General features: G+C 35.7%; 3 protein-coding genes across 3 annotated transcripts in view; all 3 read left to right on the top strand.

Annotated features, from left to right (window-relative positions):
* The window catches only part of pik3cb (phosphatidylinositol-4,5-bisphosphate 3-kinase, catalytic subunit beta), a 79602-nt gene extending 76995 nt beyond the window's left edge, over positions 1 to 2607 (top strand). The window contains exon 24 of the mRNA XM_056473251.1: positions 975 to 2607. Within this exon, the coding sequence (XP_056329226.1) occupies positions 975 to 1106 (132 nt within the window). The 3' untranslated portion in view covers positions 1107 to 2607. The remainder of the gene's footprint in view (positions 1 to 974) is intronic.
* A 7324-nt stretch (positions 2608 to 9931) lies between these two features.
* On the top strand, positions 9932 to 13548 carry her8.2 (hairy-related 8.2). The gene is made up of 4 exons (XM_056473845.1): positions 9932 to 11496; positions 11585 to 11680; positions 11804 to 11882; positions 12073 to 13548. Exons 1-4 carry the CDS (start codon positions 11425 to 11427, stop codon positions 12459 to 12461), a joined length of 636 nt encoding a protein of 211 aa, XP_056329820.1. The 5' UTR covers positions 9932 to 11424; the 3' UTR covers positions 12462 to 13548.
* A 2800-nt stretch (positions 13549 to 16348) lies between these two features.
* Positions 16349 to 18661, top strand: her13 (hairy-related 13). Its single transcript, XM_056474382.1, has 4 exons — positions 16349 to 16521; positions 16613 to 16699; positions 17925 to 18006; positions 18091 to 18661. Exons 1-4 carry the CDS (start codon positions 16444 to 16446, stop codon positions 18516 to 18518), a joined length of 675 nt encoding a protein of 224 aa, XP_056330357.1. The 5' UTR covers positions 16349 to 16443; the 3' UTR covers positions 18519 to 18661.
* Positions 18662 to 26906: the final 8245 nt, after the last annotated feature.

Below are 26906 nucleotides of genomic sequence, written 5' to 3'. Positions count from 1 at the left end.
GGCATCTGGAGGACTCTCAGACCATAGGAAACAAATTTTTCTGGCCTGGTGAGACTAAAATTGAACTCTTTGGAGTGAATGCCAGACATTACGTTTGGAGAAAACCATGCACCGCTCATCACCAGGCTAATACCATCCCTACAGTGAAGCATGGTGGTGGCAGCATCATGCTGTGGGGATGTTTTCAGCAGCAGGAACTGGAAAACTAGTCAGGATAGAGGGAAAGATGTATACAGCAATGTACAGAGACATCCTGAATGAAAACCTGCTTCAGAGTGCTCTTGACCTCAGACTGGGGCGACGGTTCATCTTCCAGCAGGACAATGACCCAAAGCAGAATATCAATAGAGCAACAACAAGGTGAATGTCCTTGAGTGGCCCAGCCAGAGCCCAGAGCTAAATCCTATTGAACATCTGTGGAGAGATCTGAAAATGGCTGTACACAGTGGCTTCCCATCAAACCTAATAGAGCTTGAGAGGTACTGCAAAGACAAATAGGCAAAAATTCCCAAAAACAGGTGTGCCAAGCTGTGGCATCATATTCAAAAATACTTGAGGCTGTGATTGCTGCCAAAGGTAGAGCAAAAAACAAAGTATTGAAAAAAGGCTGTGAAAAATCTTTTTTTCACATTGTCATTATAGGGTATTGTGTGTAGGATTTTAAGAAAATAAATCAATTTTAATGCATTTTGTAATAAGGCTGTAACATAAAAAATATGTAAAAACTGAAGTGCTATGAATACTTTCCGGATGCACTGATATATGACAAGTCCTATGCTTTTGTTTTTTTTTACTGCAAAAATTGGACAAAGTCAGGAAACAAAAGGCAGGGAGGTGTCACGTTTTAACATTAAATTGAGTTTTTCAGTGTATCAAAAAATTTGCATGGCATAGAAACCAAAACTTTTAAAATGTTACAGAATTAACTAAAAATTCCAACTGTTTTTTTTTTGTTTGTTTTTTTTGTTACCCAGGACTCTCTGGCATTAGGCAAAACTGATGAGGAGGCCCTCAAACAGTTCCGGCAGAAGTTTGATGAAGCTCTGCGAGAGAGTTGGACCACCAAAGTCAACTGGATGGCCCACATTGTGGCTCACCCTTCATAAAATGAGTGAAACACTAATATTGAGCTCCGAATTAACCTAGAATTTACCATAAAGCACTGTTAAGTGCAGCAAAACTATTTCAGTTAATATAACTTATTTATGATCTTAGAAAATTAATCAACAAATAGCATGGATTTAAATGATCATCAAAGGTCTATAGTCTGCTGGAATAAACAAACAATAAATAGCTTACATATTTTTTTTTTTTTGCCTAGTTTAATATCATCTGCCTCCGACCTCCGTATAACCATACAAACATAAAGCGTTACCATATTGGGACTCAGATAAAAATAGATGAGGAAAAGCTCAGAGGATCAAAAGGTAAACATGTGCCTCACTGCACAGGAAACGTTGTTTGTAATTGATTTTTATGTTTTTTTTTTTTCATTTGCCAGACTTTATTAAAAGAAATGACCTTACAAACACTGGAATCATGTTATAGGTATAAATATTTTATGGCTTTTAAACATTGTCATATTAAAGCACTATCTATATTCTGCAATACTACTTTATGTACAGTATAGCAGCAAATGCTGTAAAAAAACACAAAAAAAACAGAGGTTTTACACAGATTCATTGAAGATTACTTTGAACAAACACTGTGTAGATGGTGGACCTTCTCCAATATTTTACCTCCTCACTTCTCTTTGTTGAGCAAAGCTCATGAAGTGCCAGCTGTAAAATAGATACTTAATCTAATCCTAAGCACAACATTGTAGCCAAACCTGTTATTTGATGGTACAGTCCATGAACATTTTTCATTTTTCTTGCCTGTTATTTTAAGTCACTCACAATATTCAGTGGGTTTACTGTATTCCTGTCGTATCCCTATTCAATAATGAAATTCAGAATTTTAACAGCTTATTTCAGTTTCAGCTTATTTGTAGAATTTCTGCACAAAAGACTCAAGAGGACCAAAAAGGGGAGGTCTAGCTGTCATGAAAGCTACTGTCTACTGACAGCTCAGTAGTAATCACAGTAATAATCAGTGTTTTACTACTGATAACATGCTGTCTTGGAGTGCTGCTTTTCTTTTTGGCTATGTGACTAGACATGTATAGATGCACTGAGCATGTTATTTTTACACTGAATGTGCGAATGGGATGAAAGATTGTTTTCTACTGTGATATTATTAAAACAATGCAAAAGCCTTGGACCAACATTCCAGAGATATATGTGTTTATTGCATCCCTGTTTGGGCATGTACTGTTTAGTATATGAGATAGTAAGACTTAAAAGTTGTGTGTATCAAACAAATTACATTTTGTACTTGAGCAGGTTATGCTCAAATGTCCATTGGCCTTACTCCTACTATTAGGGGACATTGTGAGGCCTTTCTGCAATATGCCAATGTAAAAGTGCTACTGTAAATGTTTTATCAAAGAGGTATGGGCTCATGCTGCTGTATGCTACACAGCTGATATTTGATTTCACTGTTAATTTAATAGAGGATTTGCTCTGTCTTGCCCATTTCATATAAATAAAAGTTGTTTTCATGTAATTGCCATTTATAACTTCAATTTTATTTGGAGTGGGGCAGGAGGGAGAATGGGAGCTGTAACATAAGGTTTGGAATTAAAGTTTCAAAAAAGATACACAATTTATAGTAGCTAATATGCTCTTGCTACTGTCTAAATTTGATTAATGACTTCCGGTCAAGCCTCGTTCATTTTATACATGTGTGTGTGTATATATATATATATATATATATATATATATATATATATATATATATATATATATATATATATATATATATATATAGTTTTATTAACTAATTTCTAATAACTAATTTATTTTATCTTTGCCATGATGACAGTATAGAATTTTTACTAGATATTTTTCAAGACACTTCTATACACCTTAAAGTGACATTTAAAGGCTTAATTAGGTTAACTAGGCAGGTTAGGGTAATTAGGCAAGTTATTGTAGAATGATGGTTTGTTCTATCGAAAAAATATAGCTTAAAGGGGCTAATAATTTTGACCTTAAAATGACCTTAAAAACTGCTTTTATTCTAGCCGAAATAAAACAAAGACTTTTTCCAGAAGAATAATATAATGAATATAATAATGTCTGATAATATTTTTTCTTCTGGAGAAAATCTTATTTGTCTTATTTCGGCTAGAATAAAAGCAGTTTTTAATTTTTTTAAAAACATTTTTAGGTCAAAATTATTACCCCCTTTTAAGCAATTTTTTTTTTTCAATAGTCTACAGAACAAATCGTTATACAAAAACTTGCCAAATTACCCTAACCTGTGTAATTAACCTAATTATCCTAGTTAAGCCTTTAAATGTCACTTTAAGCTGTATAGAAGCGTCTTGAAAAATATCTAATAAAATATTATTTACTGTCATCATGGCAAAGTTAAAATAAATCAGTTATTAGAAATGAGTCATTAAAACTATTATGTTAAGAAATGTGTTGAAAAATAATCGTCTCTGTTAAACAGAAATTGGGGGAAAAAATAAACAGGAGGGCAAATAATTCTGACTTCAACTCCAAATTTATATATATATATATATATATATATATATATATATTTTTTTTTATGGTAATTTGATTTGTACCTATCTAATTAAATCCTATATATTTTTAATTCTGGTAATGAGATTCTTATCAGTTTAATAAAATTTTTTATAATAATTCTGGTGGCGAAGCAGTGGCGCAGTAGGTAGTGCTGTCGCCTCACAGCAAGAAGGTCGCTGGGTCGAGCCTCGGCTCAGTTGGCGTTTCTGTGTGTAGTTTGTATGTCCAGCGTTTGCGTGGGTTTCCTCACGGGTGCTCCGGTTTCCCCCACAATCCAAAGACATGCAGTACAGGTGAATTGGGTAGGCTAAATTGTCCGTAGTGTATGTGTGTGTGAATGTGTGTATGTATTTCCCAGTGATGGGTTGCGGCTGGAAGGGCATCCGCTGCGTAAAGCAAATGCTGCATGAGTTGGCGGTTCATTCCGCTGTGGTGACCCCGGATTAATAAAGGGTGTAAGCCGAAAATTAATGAATGAATAATAATTCTGGTAATTAGTATACATTCAAACTAATTACATTGTATATTTTATAAAAGTATGTATATAAATTGGTAGGGTGTTTGTGTGTTTGCTCTACATAAGTAAACGTTGAATTTTCACTTAGCTTATGATTAATTTCCTTTATGTAACAATGTGATAAATAAAATAATAAATATAAATGGCTGGATAACCCATTTTACTGTAAAAAAAAAAAAATCTCTCACATTTTTAATCTAAGCTGAAATGATTTGGTAATTTCGGTTCACTTTCTCAATTACTAATAAAGTTTAAAGTAATGTCATACATGAAACATACAATATGAAATAAGCTACATTTACGTTTAAATAATATAAGTTAAATAATTTTTTAAATAACAGTAATATTATTTATCAAATATTTTTCAATTCCTTAAAAACTGCATATGTTTTAAAAGCTTACTGTAAATGACAACAAATAATAATGTAAAACTAGTTAATTTTTGTTTAGGTTAAAATTCACTGTACTTTATATAATAGATCAGTTTTTATTGTTCATTAATAATTTATAAATGTTTTATGTTCATATTATTACTAAATAGTGTATTTTACAAAGAGACAGTGAGAACCTCAATAATAAGATACATTTTTTTGATATTATACATTATACATAGTATGGCTGTAACCCTTATTTTGATACTTTTGAGAGATTTAAAAAGCTAATGACATTATCCTGCCATATTCGTTTCTGTGAATGAGTCACAAGCCAATAACAGTCAAATGGAGACCTGTTAACCGTACACTGTTTTTGTTTATGCATGTTCTTTCTCTTTCTCTCTCTCCCTGTCACTTCATATTTAGGTAGTTTACCTTCGGAACACTATTAACACTATTTGCTGACAGGACTGTCATTCGCAATCACTCCTGTGATCACGCTTATTCTCTGCCAATCCTTATCTGTGCAGAGACCTTTAAATCTGAAGCAGCAATGGGAAGACATCAGAGGGGTATTGCAAAAAAGTGGAATCAAGAAAGACAGGATAAAAGAAAAAGTGCAGCTTGACCTAGTTTAATCGGGTCCTCCTTGCTTAGTCAGTTGCACGTTTGCTGATCCAGGATGAGAACTAGCTGATATGTCAAGCCCAAGCGGCAACATCCTGCTCTCCCATATGAAGCCAATACGGAAGTAAATGAAACTGCAATTCTTCGACTCGCCTTTGGGGGCTGCTCCAGGTACTCCAGATGTTCACTGACTCCTATGCTAAATTGGCCAATTTTACAGCTAATAAAACATGTTTACAGCCTGGTACAAAAGTTTTGGTGCATATAGTTAATATTACCCTTCATGACAACTGTGAGGGGGGTGAATTTTTTTATACGTCATCCGTTTCTTTTTTATTTAGTTATGTTAAGTCTGCATAATTAAGGGCGTGGCCACTTGAGTGACAGCTAGGTCTCTCTGGTCTCGATCATGTCACCTCAGCTGATTCCAGCTGATTAACCACTGAGCTTATATACATCGTATTTTTGTTTTATGTGGCTTTACACAGTCAATTGTCTTTTGGAATTATTTACTACAATTATCATATAATATGGCATGCTGTGAGCACTTAATTGTGCTCACAAACCATTGAAGTTTCCTCCATTTGCCAGGTCAGTGAAATTATATACGTATATCTCTATAAATGTATTTGTTTTGCTTAAAATAAAAATATAACAGTCATCTGAAACGTTGTCATACAGTGTTATGCCTGGATTTCATAAATAGCCTTGCATTTACTAAGTCAAATAAGTCTTCCCAGTCCAATTCTATCATTAAGCACTTATTTATTAACATCCACAACTTTAGTCTTTTTTAATACATGTGCCCGAAAAACACATTCCTTGCTGTTGTCCTTTTCACCCTCCCCCCTTCATCCTATTAGTTAATTCGAATATCAATCATTCAATCTCTATGACACCTCCCCCTTTTACTTTCTCTTTAATGAAACACCTGACATTCAACAACACACCATTAACATCATGACCTTAGTTCTCTTCTCCTCTTAGTACAAGTCAAGTTTAACAACTGGTTTTATATCTATTCCTGATCTAGTCACAGTTTCTCCTTGTGTTTGAATTGTCATTTGCGGTTTTTGTTGGCCAGCATCCTGTGCACTCTTCCTCATTCAGCTGTTGCGTCTGCACAGTTATTTCAGCACTTGGATAGTCAGCTGGCACTGCTTGTAGGTGTTTACGGTTCCGCCTCTTCACGCCCTCTCCTTTTGTAGTTTTTACCAGGTAAGATCGTGGTGCGATTTCCTCTAATTTGACTTGTACTGGTCCTTTCCAAAACTTTTCACCATCCAGCTTCATCAGAACCGGGTCGCCCTGTTTCAAGGTTGGCAATTCACGCACGCCATATCTCCAATTGAAGTATAAGGTTTGTTGCGCTGTAGCAGAAGCGTCTCTTTCTCTCACCTGCTCTCTCTCCTTAGGACAGCTCACTCTGCATGCCCGTTTGATTGTGGGTTATACGGGCACAATTCAACCATGTTCTTTAGTTCCAACAATACGCCTGGCCACCATATGGTCGAATTTGCCCTTACCCTGCACTTGGTTAGCCATTGATGTCCTTCCTAAATATGCTCCAGCATGTCCTGTGTCAGTTCTTGTGGAATGCAGATCTGTTTGCCCAGTGTTATCAGCCCTTGACTTATTGATAGTGCATCTTTCACTGCATAAAATCTCTGACACATTCTGGTACATTTCTCATGTGTTCTGGCCATCCCTGCTTTATGAACTTGCTTACTAACTGTAACTGTTCACTTCTTTTAGTCGCGGCTTTGATGCAACTCAACTTTGACTGTGATGCGGGGAGGCTGGCTAAGATCGCTTATACGTGACAGGCCACGTTTACCGTGGTGCTACTAACTACTAACATCTTCCCCGGTGCATATTTAGCAGTTACTGTGAACCTCATCAGTCTCATTAAAAGTCTCTGACAATGTATAGGCACTGTGTCCAGGTCTTTCTTATTAATCAAAAGGCACAAGTTGTTTGTGATCCGTAATAAGACAAAATCTTAATAGGCCTATAAGATACTTCTCAAATCTCTCACATGCCCCGACTCCAGCTAGGCACTCCTTTTCAGTTTGTGTGTACCTGGTTTCAGCATTGTTTAACCTCCTCGAACAGTATGCCACAGGCTTCCAGCTGTCTTCATGCCTTCAAGGTTGCCAATTCACGCATGCCATATCTCTGATCTCTCACCTGCTCTCTCTCCTTTGGACAGCTCTTCCATGCAGCTGTAACAGCACTCCTCCCAGTTCGTAACTACTGGCATCTGCTGATACTGTTGTGGGTTTCCTCAGATCATAGTACACTAGAACTTTTTCAGTTTTTGAAACACTCTTTCCTGAGGTTGGTCCCATGTCCAGACTGCAGTTCCTTTTTAATAATTAAAACAATGGATTGCCTACTGTTGCCAAATCTGGGATGAAGCATCCCATATAGTTTATCATCCCGAGGACTCGTTTTAACTTGTTCATGTTTTGTGGTGCTGATAGCTCTGCTATACCCTTATTTTCCCTGGGGTCAGGCCTGACTCCTCTGTCGTCTATTAGGTGTCCCAAGAAATGCATCTCTTTTTGTCGGAGGACACATTTCTCCTCGTTGAGTTTGAGTCCTGCTCATTCTATCCACTGTAGAATGAGCCTTAGATGTTCATCATGCTCTTCTTGACTTTTCCTGTGCACAATTAGATCGTCCATATACACGGGTACTCCTTCTGCATCTCCTAAAAGCTTGTTTATCTTCCGCTGGAATATTTCTGGCGCTTTACTTATGCCAAACGGGAGATTTTTGAAACAGTATCTCGCGAACGGTGTTATAAAGAAATGCTTTCAGTATGCAGGGAAATTTGCCACAACCTGCTTGCAGCATCCAGTGATAATACTTTGGACCCCGAGGGCTTGGCAAGGACTTCATCTGTCGTGGGTAATATATATCGTTTCTTTTTATGTTTTCATTCAGTTTTTTCAAATCTACGCAGATGCGCACTTTTCCATTAGGTTTTATTAGTGGCACCATCGAGTGCACCAGTTCGTTGGATATGTTATTTTCTCAATCACGACATTCTCCTCCATTCGTTGAATTCTGCTTTGACTTTCGGGTGTAACGATAGAGGCACCCTTCTTGCAGTGTAAACTGCATAAGGCTCTGTATGTACTTTTAGGTTTATTTTGACTGGTTCAGTTTTCATTGTTCCTTGTTCCCCGAATACGGCGCTAATATTTTCTATCCTTTTCACTAGACCCATTTCTACAGCTTGTTTTCTGCTCAGAAGGTTATTTACTCTATCACCTTTCATAACATAGATTACGAGATTAAACCTTTTATCTTTGTATTCTGTGGTTGTTTCAAATTGCCCCAAACTTGTAATCCTTCCCCCTGGGCTGTCAAATCTCGCCAGCATTTTCTTAATCTACTTTCTCAAGTGAGTTGAAAGTCTTTTCATTAATGACTGTTAAATCGGCTTCTGTATCGATCTTAAATTTAATTTCTGAACCTTTCATGTTCAACTTTACTTTCCAGTTCTCCATATCCTCCAACCCCATTTTATTTACGGTACCAAGTTAATATGTATCATCGTCATAATTCAGCTGCGCACGTGTCTCCTTTCTAATCTTATTTACGGCTCTTGCATAACACATGTGTTCCCAGTGTCCCTTCTTTTTACATTTTCTACACTCCGATTGTGCTGCAGGACATTTCACTCTGTTTCTGTGTTTGATTTTTCCACACTTGCCGCATTTATTGCCGCTGAACTTTCTGTTATTCTTTTCTCTCACCAGTCTCTTTTCATCCCAGTACCTCTGTTTTTCTGGTCGTCTGTGTAAAACCTATTGAACACTGCTCAACCCACCTTCCTCCTGTTGGCTCACCTGCTGAACGATGTTTTCCGCCTGTCTCATCGTCAGTACGGCTGTATCCAAGGTAAGGTCAGTCATTAACTGTAACCTCCTTGACAGCTGCTTATCTCTGATGCAGACTACGAGCTTATCTCTGATGTTTTCCGTTTTCTGTGGCCCAAAGTCACAACTCTCTGCTAACTCATAAAGTGCATGTATGAACATTTCTGCCTTTCCCCCCGCCTTTTGTACTCATTGGTAAAAACATGCCCTCTCATGGATTATGTTCTTTTTTGAGATGAAGTATTCAATGTACTTGTCCAGAACTGTCAAAGTCATTTTTCTGTTCATCTCTTACGAACGTGAACGAGTTGAAGACATTTTCCACCTCTGGTCCCATGGCATATATGAGGGTACTCACTTGCACCTCACCAGATTCCTCAATTAGCTTCGTGGCTATCCTGTACCTCGTGAAGCGTTGTCACCATGCGACCCGCATGTGTACGTACTGTACCATTCCTACTCTTCTCAACAAGCTGTGGGTGATGCTGTTGGCCTCTCCCCCACCTCAGAGCACTCACCAGGTCACCCAGTAACACACAGCCATCTCTCACACCTGCAGGCTTGAGAACGGATCATTCCTCTGTATACTGCCGGCAAATATTTAAGCACCAGGAGCGTGTGGTATTTCCCTTGTAAAGTCAAACCGATCTGCTTCTCTTTTTTAAATATAATAATTTAAATGGACATAGGGCAGCACGGTGGTGCAGTGGGTAGCGCTCTCGCCTCACAGCAAGAAGGTCTCTGACTCAAGCCTCAGCTGGGTCAGATGGCATTTCTTTGTGGAGTTTGCAATTAAATTGCAGTTTGCGTGTTCAGCCAGATCTCGTGACCAACATAAAATCCAGTTTATTTTAAAAGAAATATTGTAAAATAAATGTCTTGTTTACAAGCAATCTTGCATTTACCAACCCAAACCTGACATGTGCTGGTTTACAGTCTGGTTTTGCTGCATGACACAGTGCACAGATTTACACCATGCAGTAAAGACATGGTGCTCAACATTGGGAAGTGCCAAGTGCTGAGTCACAGGTACAATCCACTGACATATGTCACCTAAAGTGAACGCCACAAGACAAGATGGTGTAATCCATATCCACGAGAGATATCCATAATGAGAGCTATCCAAACCACATCGGAATGGAGTAGTTGTTGCAATAGATTTAACTTTAGTTCAACTGCTACTCCTCTATAAATACAAAAATTAGACTAAAATGCTCAGACATTTAGTTGACTAAAACTTGAGTAGACTAAAAAGGGTGGAAACATGACTAAAACAAATAAAAAAACTAAAATCACAGCTTCACACAAAGTCTAGACTAAAACTAAAATTAAAACAGGCTACCATAAACATCACTAAGTTTATTCGAAGTTCCCGGATGAGCCTGTGCTTTTCAGCAGTTATTATCTGTGAATAACATATCATGGAATGTCACGACTGACTAATCAGAATGGAGCGTTCCAAACATCTGTGTGGTATAACATATGTTTACCATAATAACATATGCTAGCCAACTAATGTTTGTAATTAATCAGTAAATGGTTTTGTTTACACGTAAATGTAACCATATATTTTAGTTAAATTTCACACGTCCAAATTTTCTCTTCCCCTCCTACTCGCCATGGGTCACATACTTTAGTCGCAGATAAATGAGCACTCTTGTATGGTGAGGTTTCCCACTTAAGTGTGCTATGCTAGTAGTCTTGTGGCTCTTGTTGGGCAAATTTAAATTATTAATCCACAGACATTTGCCTGTGGCAGAGAGCACTTTGACTTCTGCTTACACTCACTGCTGGTGGGAGAAGACATCTGGCAAAAACCAAACAATTTGCTTATTTATGTTTGGTTAATATTTGAAAAAAAATGTAATGCAATTACTTTTTGTTTGCCAAAACAATGACTTTTGAATTATTATTTGTTTTCACCATAATATTTGTAGACAATGATTCAGGTTGCTGGCTCTGAAACCTGTGGGATTGGGTTTGGTTTCGCTTGGGTCTATTGAGGACAGTGTGTGAATATGCATTGGGTATCAGGTGGTTGACTGTAACAGAACACACTAATTAGATCCTGGGAATGCCAAGCCACCTTGGAAAACCATCTTGTGATTTTACGTGACGTAGTTTCTGTGTTCAGAACGCCTCTAGGCTCGACATCTGTTGTTTACTTTAAGTAGGCATATGTGTGTGCGTTTGGGGTCTCATGTATTGAATAGAGGCAGTGGCCTGTCATTTGTGAGTGATGGGAGTGAGTGTGTGGGAAAATATCTCAGGCAAAGAGCTTGTGCATTGAGATGCTAATGTCCCTCCTATAAATGAAGAGTGTGTGCCGTGTACCTTCGAGTGAGTAAAACTCAGTCTACACTGCACAGAAGCAGATGGAGATGACTGCTACCAAACTTCAGCAAAATGCATGCCAAAGGCATATCAGCAACAAAGAGGAGAGGAAGGTAGAAAATCACTATAAAATGTTCTTAGAACATAGAATGCAAAGATATTGCTTGCTTTTCCTTTCTTTGCTTTTGTTGATCTTTTCAGCTACGGAAACCTCTCATTGAGAGAAAGAGACGGGAAAGAATAAATCTCTGTCTGGATCAGCTGAGAGAGACTGTAGTTGGAGTTTTTATGCCTGATGTAAGTTAAAGTAAATGCATGTTTACTGAATGCAAGTTACAGATTTTTTTTGTGTGTGTACAAAACAGTATTTTAAAGCTAAAATTGATCTTCATATTTCTGTTCTTTTTCATAATTAAACAGCAGTCTAAGTTAGAAAAAGCTGATATACTTGAGATGACAGTGAAACATTTGCAAAATATCCAGAGCAATAGAGTTTCTGGTAAGTAAAATGGCATTTGTAAAATGGGTTGTGTACAATATTTATAAAGGCTATACAGTTCTTTAGCAGTTTGTACACTGGCTTTTTTATCAAGTTGCGATTAAGTCAAGCTTCTCTACGTTAAAAAAATCTATTTGTTAATTTTTGATATCCAGATTAACATTATTAACAACTTATTGTCTGCACTCAGACCCTGTTCTGGACACAGGAGCCCGACAGAGATACAGTACTGGGTACATCCAATGCATGCAGGAAGTTCACAACCTTTTACATTCTTGCGACTGGATGGACAAAACCCTTGGATCACGCTTGCTCAATCACTTGTTTAAATCTCTACCTCGATCTGCAAAGGACTGCCCTCAGCTACCCAAGATTTCCCTGACAAGTATTCCTTCTGACCATAGCGAGTACTCTAGTTTCCATGTTGATGAGACAGAAAGTCCAAAACCCTGCTCTTCTTCTCCTTTTTTTTGTGAAAGGCCCACTCAGTCTCAGAACCAGCAATTTACTCCTATTAGAATGCCACATGATGTTGAAAGTCCTCACCTTTCAGTTCTACAGATGTGGAGGCCCTGGTGAAATATTTATTTTGATAGTGTACTTGTGTTGGTACTACATATAACTCACTTGACAACTGTATGCTGCCAAACTGAGTATGAATAGTATGTATTCACATCCAGTTTGTCGATGTTACATCCAGATTGTGGTAGAACCTTCTCTAATATGTATCTTATAGATATGTTTCACTGCATGTGTTTGAGGTGGATCTTATCCAGAATAGCTCCCATTTCAGAATTTCTACTTCCTTTCTGAAGTAAAACTACTGTAGCCTCCATTGTAGAAGGCCCCTATTAATCATATTTTTTTAATCAATCCTATATATTTTTTTTTAATTATTAGAACCCTTTGGCTACTAATACTATGTTGTAGGTTACTTTCTATTACTTAAATGTGCATTTTGAACAATTATTAATAAAAGATTGGTTCGCAAGAAATACATAATATACATAGTATTTTATTATTTAATACCTATTATTTAATACAATGGCAGTAAGTGTGGAAATTTTACTATATGTGTAGAAATGTGAGAGACTGACCTGTAACCAATATCAATCCAACATGAGAGATAAAAGAGCAACACAAAAGAGTCCACCCATTTCTGGAAAGTATATGACATGTACAGAAAATAATTCGGCATATACTTTTCACTGGGACCCTGAACCTTTACTATGGTTTTACTTTGCAATGGGCTTCATTTGACTTATGCACTGTGTAAATGTATAACATGTTAATACCGCTGAAAGAAGTCCGTCTGGAGTTGTTTGTACATATGTCTTTTATTCAATGTATAGTTTTCAAGGTTCGTATCATACATACGCGAGCATGTCTATCTATCTATCTATCTATCTATCCATCTATCTATCTATCTATCTATCTATCTATCTATCATATATATTTATAGATTAATCTCACTGTAATCTTGGATAAAATTTAGATTAAAATGGCTCATTTGAATTCTTCTGAAGGCATTCAGAATATGTGTGCTACCCAAATAATGACTGAAAGTCTTTGAAATTGGGTTTCTCAAGCCAGGCGGTGCAGTAGACCCAGGGGCTCATCTACTGTTTCCAAAAACTGCTTGAGAAACTGTTCTACTATGAAAATTGGTGCTGAAAATAAATTATGTTCAATAAGACGTTCTTGTGTTTACTAACCGTTTATTCAGTAAACATGAATTGTAGGCCTACATAAGCTTGAAACAGCGATTTTTATTTAAATTTTTTTTTTTTTTTTATTAATTAATTTTTTTATTTATTTATTATTTTTTTTATTACCTTAATCCAATTAAAGTCATAACTGAATTAAACAGAAATGGAATTAAGACATGTGGAGTATGCATATATGAAGTGGCATTACTGAATCAAACTATTATCCGCAATCAAACTATTATCGTCATGTAGGACTTTGCCATATTTTCCGACAAGATCCACACACGCGGCTGTCAGTAAAGGACCGGACCGTGCACACACACGCACGCACAGAGAAAAATGCGGCAGTTTTTTCTTTTCATTCGGCATGCGTTATTAAATTCCATAACACTCTCACCAGTCCTTACTCCTTATTTGCGTCTAATACCCCAATTTGTCACGGGGGCATGAATGAAATATTCATGAGTGAATGTGAAACTGTTGAACTGCAGTTAAAGTCACCCAAAATTACTGGAAACTCTTACATGAAAGCACTTCACGTAAACACCTTAATTATATAATTGTGTATTAAGGCAAATAACTAGATTACAGATGTCTATGTAAAGCAGGTCGCACACCGGAAGCGGCGCTTGGCATCGCAACACGGCGTGCACATGGCAGTTAAAAGTATCACATACACCAGACGCGCACATTCGCATAATATTTAACATGAAACTAATCAGATGGCACTCTGTGGTGTGGAAGGAATATGAACAGTGTCCTGAGTCAACGCTGGGCGCCATGGACAGCCGCCGACGGTGTGTGTGTACCCTGATAAAAACCCATGTTTAGAATTCTAAAATGCATGGCACTGCGTGGCGCGACGCTTCTGATGTGTAGCCTACTTATGCCTAGTCAGTAGAGTCTTCAAAGTAAGTGAAGGATCCAGAAGTGCATCCTGCTGATTTGATTCAGAAGGGCATTTTTTTTTGTCAGATGACGTTTTGTCAAACGTTACGTTTGATGTGGTAATTTCATAGTAGGAACACACACAGGTTCGAAGACTCGTTCTTGCCACCTACTGTGCAATTTGGCCAGGTATACATCCACGCTAAACTATCAAGGTGAAAGTCATCATAGCTTGCATAGAATAGACCCAGCTCCCAACCCAACTTTGAGAATAGATTAACAGCGATATATAGATATATTTTTTTAATTAACAGCGATAACAGCCCACTCAAACGCAAATATGGTTGCCGACACTTATTGCTATACACACACACACAGTAGTCAACATTTGAAGTGGATCACAACTTTTCATTAAAGTAGTCCTAAAACTATTGAACAACATCCATTCTTGTCTTAAGACAATTTTGAAAACTTGTTAGATCTACTGATGTTGATTACTGTGTATGTGCGTGTGTGTGTGTATATAGCAATAAGCTATGATATAATATATAATAATTTAATTATTATATAATAATAATAATTTCTTATATATAATATATATTAGATAGATAGACAGACAGACAGACAGACAGGCAGGAAGTATCTATACACAACTATAGCTCTACCGGATGTGCGTTCGACCATCCATGAAAAATAACTATTTTCTATTTATAACTCCTGTAGATGTGTAATACTTTTTATTTTAAAATGTATTTATATAATATTTGAATAATAATCAGTTATTCACAGTATGCAAGGTTACTGTTCATCTGTTTTAAATCAATCTCAGCCTTACACATGCAAAAAATGTGTGCTTATGCTTAGTAATTATGTAAATTTAGTTTAATAAGTGTGAGTTTAAAAGTCTAATAATTTTTCCAATAAATATCTAATGCATCTCTACATTAGCACTGATTCATTGTCATTTCCACACCACCCTGTCATTTCCATCACCACACACATCAGTTCATGCTCTATTTAATATATAAATTCAATTGATCTGTTTTCTAATAAGCTTTTGACCAAATTAATATTACATTTTAGAATGTGACAGATGTACAATTATATAATATAATACAAATATATAATTATTGTATACATTGTAATTGGTTTAACTAGATACAAAAATTGTTTTAGACAAATTTTGACTGCCATAATTTAATTCATTTTGAAATAAAAGCTGTATATTAAGATGTGGAGGAAATGGCATTTGTTCATTTCACGATGAAATTTTTTTTTTACATTTTAACACTTTTTATCCTTATCTAAGTTTGTCCTGTCACAGATCTTAAAACTAGAAAAAATGTTTAAACTTATGAGGCTATGTTGTTACTTTTGAACAAGTTTTTTTACTCAACTTCACAAAGCTAAAAGTGGCTGTAGTTGAAGAATGTTTTTGTTTCTGCAGTCTGTAGAAAGTACCATCAGGCGCCATATGGAGCAGTTGGACAGCCAGCCACCTGCCGCTCACCCAGCCCCTCCTTCTATACAGCTCTGACTACTGCGTACAGCTGCCAACTGACAGCATTACGTTACACCGGCCTGACCTCTTGACCTCTGTGAACTTAATTTGAAGCTTTTTAAGATTTCTCATAACCTAAAACTTTTTAAATTGAAATGAAAGCGTGTATATAAAGAAAGAGTAATGTAGTGTACACATAATTAAAATAAGCTAATAAGTACATGGATTTAAAATCGAGAGTTGGCCCAAATTATATCCGCATGAACAAAAAATTATTCAACTCAGTTGCTCTCTGACTCTGATTGGAGTGAACACAGACTAATGCATGTAAATGTATTATTCATATGCAAATGAGCTTCTATAAAACCCTCATTCTAGCCGTCGAACTGCCAGTGTTGTCCGCTTTGTGTACGATAAACAAGCAGATCAAATTTATTTTTACTCAGCTTTAATTTGTGGAGCGATGGTTCCTACGGCTGAACTTAGAAACATTCTCGGTGTTGGAGAGTATGCATGTTATGCAATTAAAGGTGACAGAAAGGTAAGACTATTTTTCATTGTCTTAAATGTCAAAAAGGAATGGAGATTTGTAGTATGTAAACACACATGCATGTGTTTCTTTACTTAAATAGACTCGAAAACCTATTGTGGAGAAAAAGAGGCGAGCGCGTATTAATGAAAGCCTGCAGGATCTCAGGACATTGCTCCCAAATAACGATGTAAGTTTGCTGACTCTATCACTGCTCAGTCAGTAGATTGTCAGATAGATTGCCAAGTAAACAGTGGTGCCCCCAGAAAATGTTCTTAGAGAGCCAGAAAAGGCCACACCAAATCTTGGGGTGGCACATAAAAAATAATGAATTCAGTGTAATGTTATATTTTTGTTTGTGGTAAATGAAATAATGTGGCTTTAATTCATTTTTAATTAATTATTCTTGAAATATTGCAATTTATTCCTTGAAATAATTCAGCAAGTACATGTGCAAACCAAATAAAAATCTATATTTAGTTAAAAAAACAAATATATATATATACACACACACACACACACACATATAACTCGAGTTATTTTTCACATACTTTTATTGTACAGCATACAGTATATGCCATGTCTAAAATTACTGAAGATTAATGAATTAATTAATAAAACAAACAAAACAAAAGGCACACACACACTTATGTACACACACACACACACACACACACACACACACACACACACACACACACACACACACACACACACACATATATAACTCGAGTTATTTTTCACATACTTTTATTGTACAGCATACAGTATATGCCATGTCTAAAATTACTGAAGATTAATGAATGAATTAATAAAACAAACAAAACAAAAGGCACACACACACTTATGTACACACACACACACACATATATAACTCGAGTTATTTTTCACATACTTTTATTGTACAGCATACAGTATATGCCATGTCTAAAATTACTGAAGATTAATGAATGAATTAATAAAACAAACAAAACAAAAGGCACACACACACTTATGTACACACACACACACACACACACTCACACACTCACTATACAGACCATAATAATATCATTTACAAATATTCCTTTTTGAGCCACAATATTATTATTGCAGCTTCTATTGATGAACCTTAAAGTAAATATTAAATTGCCATTGCCATACATCAGTGGCACCAATCAGTTCACAATAATTTAGTGGCTATTTATTTATTTATTTATTTTATGTTCATCTGTTTATTTATTGAAATATTGTTAATTTACGTAAGCACGTTTTAATTAATAATATCAACTGCAAAATCATATAGGGGATGGCCACATGGTGGCCAGAGTTTACCCCTGGCCACCCCTTGGGGGTCCCCCTGCAATTAAAATATATAAATATCCTATTTTCATCAATACTAAATTTTACATTTATTTACTTCTCTTTTCATTCAGTTGCAGACAAAGATGGAAAATGCAGAGGTGCTTGAGCTAACAGTAAAACGAGTGGAGAGCATCCTACTGAACCGTTCTCAGGGTAAGATGACTCAAGTGCATTTTTTATTTATGAAAGCAGTTGCAGTGACATTAATTTAGAGCTCATGTTTGTCTGGATATCTAGAGACTGAAGCTGTGACTCAAGATGCCAGTGAGAGATTTGCAGCAGGTTATATTCAGTGCATGCACGAGGTGCACACCTTTGTGTCCACATGCCCAGGAGTCGAAGCCAGGGTGGCTGCAGAACTGCTCAACCACTTGCTGGAGAGCATGCCATTAAATGAGAAACACCTTCATGACATGATTAAGGATATCATATCAGAGCCTTCCTCTTCCTGTGATTCTTGGCAATTTGCAGAAGCACAAAATCCTGGAGGCCACAGTGTGTCCGACATGTCTTCAGCACTATCAAAATACCTGTCCAACCCTTTCTGTGATGATCTCTGCTCTGACCTGGATGAGACAGAGACTGAAGTATGCTCAGCATCAGTTAAAGACACCCTGGACCTCTCCATCGTCACACACTCTAAGTTCATGTGGAGGCCATGGTAGAAACAGCAAAAGAAGAGTTCAGATGCAAAACCCTCAGTGCCGTATGAAATTTCCATCAAAAATGAACATTTTTCTCAGCCTGCTTTGTTATGTTGAGTTATTTCACTATAAAGACCGGGAAAAGGACTTATTCTTTGCCATGAAATGATATAACTAAACACACACACAGGAGCCTGATAAAAATGCTAATTTTAGAGCAAAATTTTAAACGGCATTTAGAGGTTTTTGCATCTAAACTCTTCAAATGTTTCCTAACAATTAACCATGTCCTGGACTAAAGTTTCCTGGTCTTATGATCAGATTACATGAAGATATGGCTGGAGATTAAGAATTTCAAACATGGTAAATATAAAATAATGAAACGATCTTATTGTACAGTACACAACCCAGGGCAAGTTTAACATATTGCAAGATGTTTTGCGAACATGAATTTTCCTTTAATAATGTGATGCCTTAGAGTACAAAAGCTTACTTAGAATTATTACAGTAATTAAAGACTTAACAGAAAATGTGTGAAAATATTTGATAATAGAGACTGAAGAAATGCATTGTTTTAGTAACACAAAAGATGTGTTTTGTGTCTTTGCAAGACCTAATTCAAAATACTTCAATTCACATGAGGAAACATAGACATAGATAGTTCATGGCCATCTGTAGTCATTGTAAAAGTTTGTCTTAAATAGTATGCTTAGGGAATTCAGATACATGTAAACATAAATATTACTTAGCAACAAGTGCCATGATAATGACTTGTAGACCAGAGTATTGCACTGATGCATCATAAAGCTGTATAATAGCCATTGCTGTTCATCTGTTCAAACAGGGTGAGTTAAATGTCTCAGCATGTTTAACATAAATCTTTATTCATACTTTAAAGATTTGTTCCATACTTTGTTAAAAAAAATTTTTGTAAATTAATTGTCATCTTTTGTGATTTGACTAGGTTTTCAAATAAATAGTATGTACAACAGACAAAATAACAGATTTAGTGATAGACAGAGGTTCCTAATAGTTTCAAGTTTAATTTTAAGTTCTGAATAAATGAGGTCTTCCCTTAAATGACAAAGGAGATGATTTAGGTTTACAAACACATTTTTAAACGTGTAATGTGGTATAATTTAGTGATTCATATTTAAGTAAGTGTATTTTCAACAGGGTGAGATCAGCTAACTGTGTGCCTGTTTAGAGAACAGATGGTGATGAAACAAATCCCTTGAGACCTAACACCAGCGTTTTTGTTTCAATTTGGACTGACACAGTTTCAATTTACTTGAACTTTTGTTATGTTGCTTTGACACAATCTACATTGTTAAAGCACCATAGAAATAAATTAAATTTAGTAACTCCACAGTGCTACTATAGACCATTAATGTAATAATGAACGCAGAGATGCATATGCTTACCTATACTGTATTTAGATGACAGTGGTTATCTTTAATCAGATAACTTCAATTTTAGACAAAGAACTTTAGTAATAATGCTATAACTTTATATAATGTATTATAATGTTTACTTCAGAAATGGCATTAATATATGCATACTCCACATGTCTTAATTCCATTTCTGTTCAGTTATGACTTTAGTCGCATGAAGGTAATCAAAAATCGCTGTTTACATGGTAGACTTTTAATCAGAGTATTGTTTTAATCATATTAATATCGTATTAAAGTATTGTTGCCCATGTAAACATACTCGGTGTTTAACACACCGTCAGGGCTCTGTGAACTTGGCATTGAGAAGCAGCATTTTCTGTATGTACGTACATCAAAAGCAAGCATGAACTTATATAGACCTACAGTTTAACATTCATGTTTAACTGAATAAACAGTAAGTAAACACAAGTACATCTTAATGAACATAATTTATTTTCATCACCAATTATCATAGTAGAACAGTTTCTCAAGCAGTTTGTGATGCATTTTGGAAATAGGAGATGAGCCCCTGGTCTAATCCGCCACCTGTCACGAGAAACCCATTCTCAAAGATTTATTATTTGGGTAGCACACATATTCTGAATGCCTTCGGCAGAATTCAAATGAGCCGTTTTAATCTAGATTAAAAAAATTAATCTATGCCCACCTATAATATATATATATATATATATATATATATATATATATATATATATATATATATATATATATATATATATATATATATAGTTGAAGTCCCCCTGAATTATTGGCCATATAATTATTGGACATATTGTGAAAATTTCCTTGCTCTGTTAAACATCATTTGGGAAATATTTAACCCTATAAAGCCGCACGTATCATATTTGATGCATGAGTTTCTAAGAACTATAACATCCACCTGATCAATAGACAAATTACCATGTTTGTAAACATTCAGGATACGCGCGCAGGAGGTGGCTGAAAAAAAACCGGGAGCGCTAGCATTTACAGTGAGGGAATGACATCCGATGCGGTAGAGCTTGTTGTTGTCTTAGAAAGAAGTTATATTGATTACATATTATATATATTATTTACATAATGCTTTCAGCAACAATCTCACCCAGTGATTCAGCAAAAATAACGTTAAAGTGAGCGGCGTTCATCTGACAGGTCCATTTGCTATAGCACCCTCCCAATGAATATTGGATAAGATGAAATGGCCAACCAACCAGCCCCAAATATACAATCTCATTGAAGCTCCAAGTGTTTTAACAAGAGAGAAGTTAAAGGCGTACAAGTCTTTGGATGCCAAAAATTTTGTTCTGTGTGGTCATGTGCAAGAAATAATGTTCCATGATTACCAGATTCAAAACTGCTAAAAACCGAGGTTCTGCCTAGCCAAAGACAAGGAAAAAAGACGGAACTGTACAAAGCCTAGGTCATCATCAACCAGCAAAACAACTGCATTCTGACAGCGAGATACCACTGTATGGCACGATATGTGAACTTACACAAAGAGGTAAAGTTGGTTTTATATTCGCACATTCTGACTTTCTCCTTAATAATATAATTTCATAAACCTATTATTTGCAAACTCTAAATAGCCAATGACTATCAATTAAGTACAACATTGTTCACAGTCAAATAAACAATGTAATGTTGTTTTTAAGTCACACTTGCAGGTTATTTCAGACCGAATATTCAAAGTGCCGTGGTAAACAATATAGAAAGTGTGTCACAATTTGTCACTGAATGAATGTGTGAATATAAAACCAACTTTACCTTAATAACCTACACTTTCACATTTCATTCTTAGCATTCAGTGTCCGCAGTTTAATTAACCGTATGTAGGCCTAACTGTTTTTGCTGAAATCATTGCTGCAATCAAAAACGAGTAATGTGTATGATTCAGCATAGCGTGAACTTTCCTGATATGAAATAAAAACTGCAGAGTCGAGCATTTTTAATTAGGTCCTCACTTCATTCAGCTCCCTTTTAGCCAAAGACGTATGTGGTTGGCATTAATAGCAGTGTGGTGTACGGAAAAAGTTAAGTTTTCTATTTTTGGCATCCTACTGCACAACACGACATGTTTGCTATTCCAACCGGTCTGTTTTTGCAACCGGGGACCTGTGCGAAGGTTGGTAATTCGTCTATACTTTGTTTAAAAACCTGTTGTATATGATGTGATGCTTGTATTCTCCCCCCTTGTGGATTTTCATGACACTGCAGGCCGTGGAAAATGGGCTTTTTTTTTTACCTTTTCAAAATGGCTGATCTCATTAAATAACTCTGATGCTTTTTGGCTAAATTTGCTAATTTGAAGTTGTTTTTTTAGCTTCAGAGCTGAGCTGAGGTGAATCTGGGTTTATAGGAAGATGGCGCTCTAAATATTTGTCCTTCCAAGCTCTGCAACAAATTATTTTTTGAACGCAAGTGACGCTTATCAAGCCTTCTTTTGAAACTGTAATATGTAGTTTAATGACGAAAGATCTTTTAGATCATACTGTTAGCAGTTCGGCTACACCTGCTATTATGACGTCTAACCCTGAAGGCATGGTATCTTCTGAAGGAAGCAATTTACTGATGGGTGTTTGTCACGATTATGACACCCATGTATCCCCACCATTACCCTCTGCTGTGGATGACTTTCCATCTTTACCCGTGACCTCAAGTAAACCGCCATCCAGCAAACGTGGTATATCAGACACATCTGGTGGAAAATGATATCCACTCTCTCTGAACTGATTAATGCTAGGGCAGACAGTATGGAGAAACTGATAAACAACAATGCTATGAGAATTGAAGGTCCAAAAAAGACGATGGATTTCGTTTGTTCAGAGGTAAAAGACTTGAAGGTAAAGATAACCCAGCAAGCATTTTTTGGTCTAAAAGACGTCTATTAGACGTCTAAACATAGCCTAGACGTCTAGGCTAAATCACGGCTAAATTTGGGCTGTCAGTGAAAATCTAATAGACGTCTAAGCATAGCCCAAGTTTAGACGGCTACATATATACGTCTATTAGACGGTGAAATTTGGTCTGGGCTAAATCACAGCTAAATTTGAGCTGTCAGTGAAAATCTAACAGACGTCTAACCATAGCCCAAGATTAGACTAGACGTGATTTAGACGCCTTTTCAACGGCTACATATATACGTCTAAAAGCCGGTGAATTCTGGTCTAGGCTAAATAATGGTTAAATTTGGGCAGTCAGTGAAAATCTAATAGACGTCCAAGTACAGCCCAAGCATAAACAAGTCATCAAAATTTCAGCTAATTAACGATTATGTTTGTACATTTAATAAACAACAAAAATACACATATACATAAACATTTTTGATCAACAGGTTCTCAAAAATGCAATCCATTCAAACTAATTAAACAAAGCTTTTATTAGTAAAAGCAACATTAACAATATTAAAAACATTAAACAATACAAAATAAATATGTAAAAATGTCAAAGTTATGACAAAACAAATAAGATAAAAACATTTTTTTTTCCTGTTGAACACAGAAGATATTTTAAAGAAAGCTGAAAATCTGTAAAAAACATACCATGGAAGTACAGGTCATAGACCAATGGTTACAGGTACGCAGCTTTCTTCAAAATATCTTGTTCAACAGAATAAAGAAACCCAAAGGCTGTTATTTTTGCTTTATATGCACTCAAAATTATTCTTGTATCTTAAAAATATTCTGATTGAACAACTGAAAGCATGTGGTCTGTTTTAAAGATGTTTTAGGTTTTTATCTGGACTTTAAACAAGTTGGGACCATTGCTGTCTATAGAGAATGAGAGAGCTCTCAGATTTCACCTGAAGTATCTTAATTTGTACTTCAAAGACAAATCAATGTTTGGTACGACACGGATAATTAAACGTTTTCATTTCTGTTTAAAAAAAAACCTTTAAGTGTACATGAACCCAAAAAGTCCATCCAATCTATATGTGACACTCAGCAGGTTCTGCAAAACTTCTACACCCACATCTGTAGGTCTGTCCCCAGGACCAGCATCCTCAGCCCAAACGATAAAGATCTCCACTGTTGTGTGCATTTTGAGATTCAGCATATGTGGTAAGATTCACACACTTACCACATATTCCTTTAAAAGTCTTCATTGAGGTAGATGCACAGACTCTTCAAATGAGGAAGATCTTCAGGACACAATCACGCTTGATGGTTACGCATTTAAACTAGAAGAAAAAAAACACCTATTAACATAAAAAATAATTAGCCACAGGTTTACAGCTTAAAGCCGATTACTTATTTACACATTTCAATTCAATTAATTTATTTTAACTATTTTAGTATCAATGTGTTATATTCAATGTTTCTTTATGTCAACAGCAGTTATATGGATAATGCATAAATATTGTTTAATATTCATTCTGTGTGTTTGATGTGACTCGAAAGCTTCATCCAGCTTGTAAATGCACATGGGCAATCTGCATATGGACAGGGAAACCAGCAAATGTGGTCATAGTGTACATGTTTTAGTCTAAAGTGTTTAAGCAACTCATACCTGCTAGACTGTTCATTTTACACAGCCACATTCAAATATCTGTGGAGGAAAAACAAATAATTACAAATATTAGAGAAGCATTATAATAATAACTATTAGCTTACTTTATACTAGATTTTACTGTGACAAGTCAAAATACAGTTATTCATATTACTAAAAAATGACATTTTCCATAACATAGTAAAGTTTATTTATAAAATATAAATCAATAAAAAAATCAGAAATTAACTTGAATAGATTTTCTAAAAACAGAATTAACTTGGTGCTTGTGTTTAAGTCTCCTGTTATGAAATCACAAGCAAATATGATTTAAAAGTCAGAACTGCAGAAGTTTCATCTCATGACTGACTTTTTTATTTGACTTCATGAGGCAATTTAATTAAGACGACTCGCAATGTACAAAATAAATGCTCTTAATCACCGAACTTTGCTTAATAAGTGTTTAATTTTGCGTGTTTAAAATGTTGTAACTCTCCCTCACACCGTTTTTGTTTGTCTAAGATTTTTGGAATAAAGAGTGCCTGTGCATTGATATTAGCGTAATACTATATTAAAACTCGCACATATAATAAAAAACATTGCTAAACAACATGATAGTAAAGCAGATTACACTTACCTTGCAGGCCACTCGCGCTCGCAAACCAACGCGCTACATTTTTCAAACCACAACAGCTTCTTCCTCTTGATTTGTTGGTCCATTTCAGCCGAGCCGACTCGACAAATGTGCAATACCGCCATCTATTGTGTGTAGTACGGAACTGCATAGATTTTTCTTAACTGATTAGATCTGGCTTGTTTTACCGTAAGATATATGTAATATATTATAAATAAGATATATTATGCCATATTCATTTTTAATTAAATAGCGGGTTGGATTGCGAGCGCGAGTGGCCTGCAAGGTAAGTGTAATCTGCTTTAATATCATGTTGTTTAGCAATGTTTTTATTATATGTGCGAGTTTTAATATAGTATTACGCTAATATCAATGGACAGGCACCATTTATTCCAAAAATCTTAGAAAAACATAAAAACGGTGTGAGGGAGAGTTACAACATTTAAACACGCAAAATTAAACACTGATTAAGCAAAGTTCGGTGATTAAGAGCATTTATTTTGTACATTGCGAGTCGTCCTAATTAAATTGCCTCATGAAGTCAAATAAAAAAGTCAGTCATGAGATGAAACTTCTGCAGTTCTGACTTTTAAATCATATTTGCTTGTGATTTCATAACAGGAGACTTAAACACAAGCACCAAGTTAATTCTGTTCTTAGAAAATCTAATCAAGTTAATTTTTGATTTTTTATTAATTTATATTTTATAAATAAACTTTACTATGTTATGGAAAATGTCATTTTTTTAGTAATATGAGTAACTGTATTTTGACTTGTCACAGTAAAATCTAGTATAAAGTAAGCTGATAGTTATTATTATAATGCTTCTCTAATATTTGTAATTATTTGTTTTTCCTCCACAGATATTTGAATGTGGCTGTGTAAAATGAGCAGTCTAGCAGGTATGAGTTGCTTAAACACTTTAGACTAAAACATTTACACTATGACCACATTTGCTGGTTTCCCTGTCCATATGCAGATTGCCCATGTGCATTTACAAGCTGGATGAAGCTTTCGAGTCACATCAAACACACAGAAGGAATATTTAACAATATTTATGCATTATCCATATAACTGCTGTTGACATAAAGAAACATTGAATATAACACATTGATACTAAAATAGTTAAAATAAATTAATTGAATTGAAATGTGTAAATAAGTAATCAGCTTTAAGCTGTGGCTAATTATTTTTTATGTTAATAGGTGTTTTTTTTTCTTCTAGTTTTAATACGTAACCATCAAGCGTGATTGTGGCCTGAAGACCTACCTCATTTGAAGAGTCTGTGCATCTACCTCAATGAAGACTTGTAAAGGAATATGTGGTAAGTGTGTCAACCCACCCTCCTTTCATAAATGTATTTGTAAAACTCACAGTCACAGGACTGAGTTTAGAACACATCTCAGTATTTTCTCTCCTTTTTCTGCAGGACTGAAAGTGGCTGAATCTCAATGCACCCGCAACAGTGGAGATCTTTATCGTTTGGGCTGAGGATGCTGGTCCTGGGGACAGACCTGCAGATGTTGGTGTAGAAGTTTTGCAGAACCTGCTGAGTGTCACATAGATTGGATGGACTTTTTGGGTTCATGTACACTTAAAGGGTTTTTTTTAACCAGAAATGAAAATGTTTAATTATCCGTGTCGTACCAAACATTGATTTGTCTTCAAAGTACAAATTAAGATACTTCAGGTGAAATCTGAGAGCTCTCTCATTCTCTATAGACAGCAATGGTCCCAACTTGTTTAAAGTCCAGATAAAAACCTAAAACATCTTTAAAACAGACCACATGCTTTCAGTTGTTCAATTAGAATATTTTTAAGCTACAAGAATAATTTTGAGTGCATATAAAGCAAAAA

This window comes from Danio aesculapii, chromosome 15 (genome assembly GCF_903798145.1).
Source record: "Danio aesculapii chromosome 15, fDanAes4.1, whole genome shotgun sequence".
In the NCBI taxonomy this organism is placed as follows: Eukaryota; Metazoa; Chordata; class Actinopteri; order Cypriniformes; family Danionidae; genus Danio; species Danio aesculapii.
This window is presented reverse-complemented; position numbering and strand designations above follow the sequence as displayed.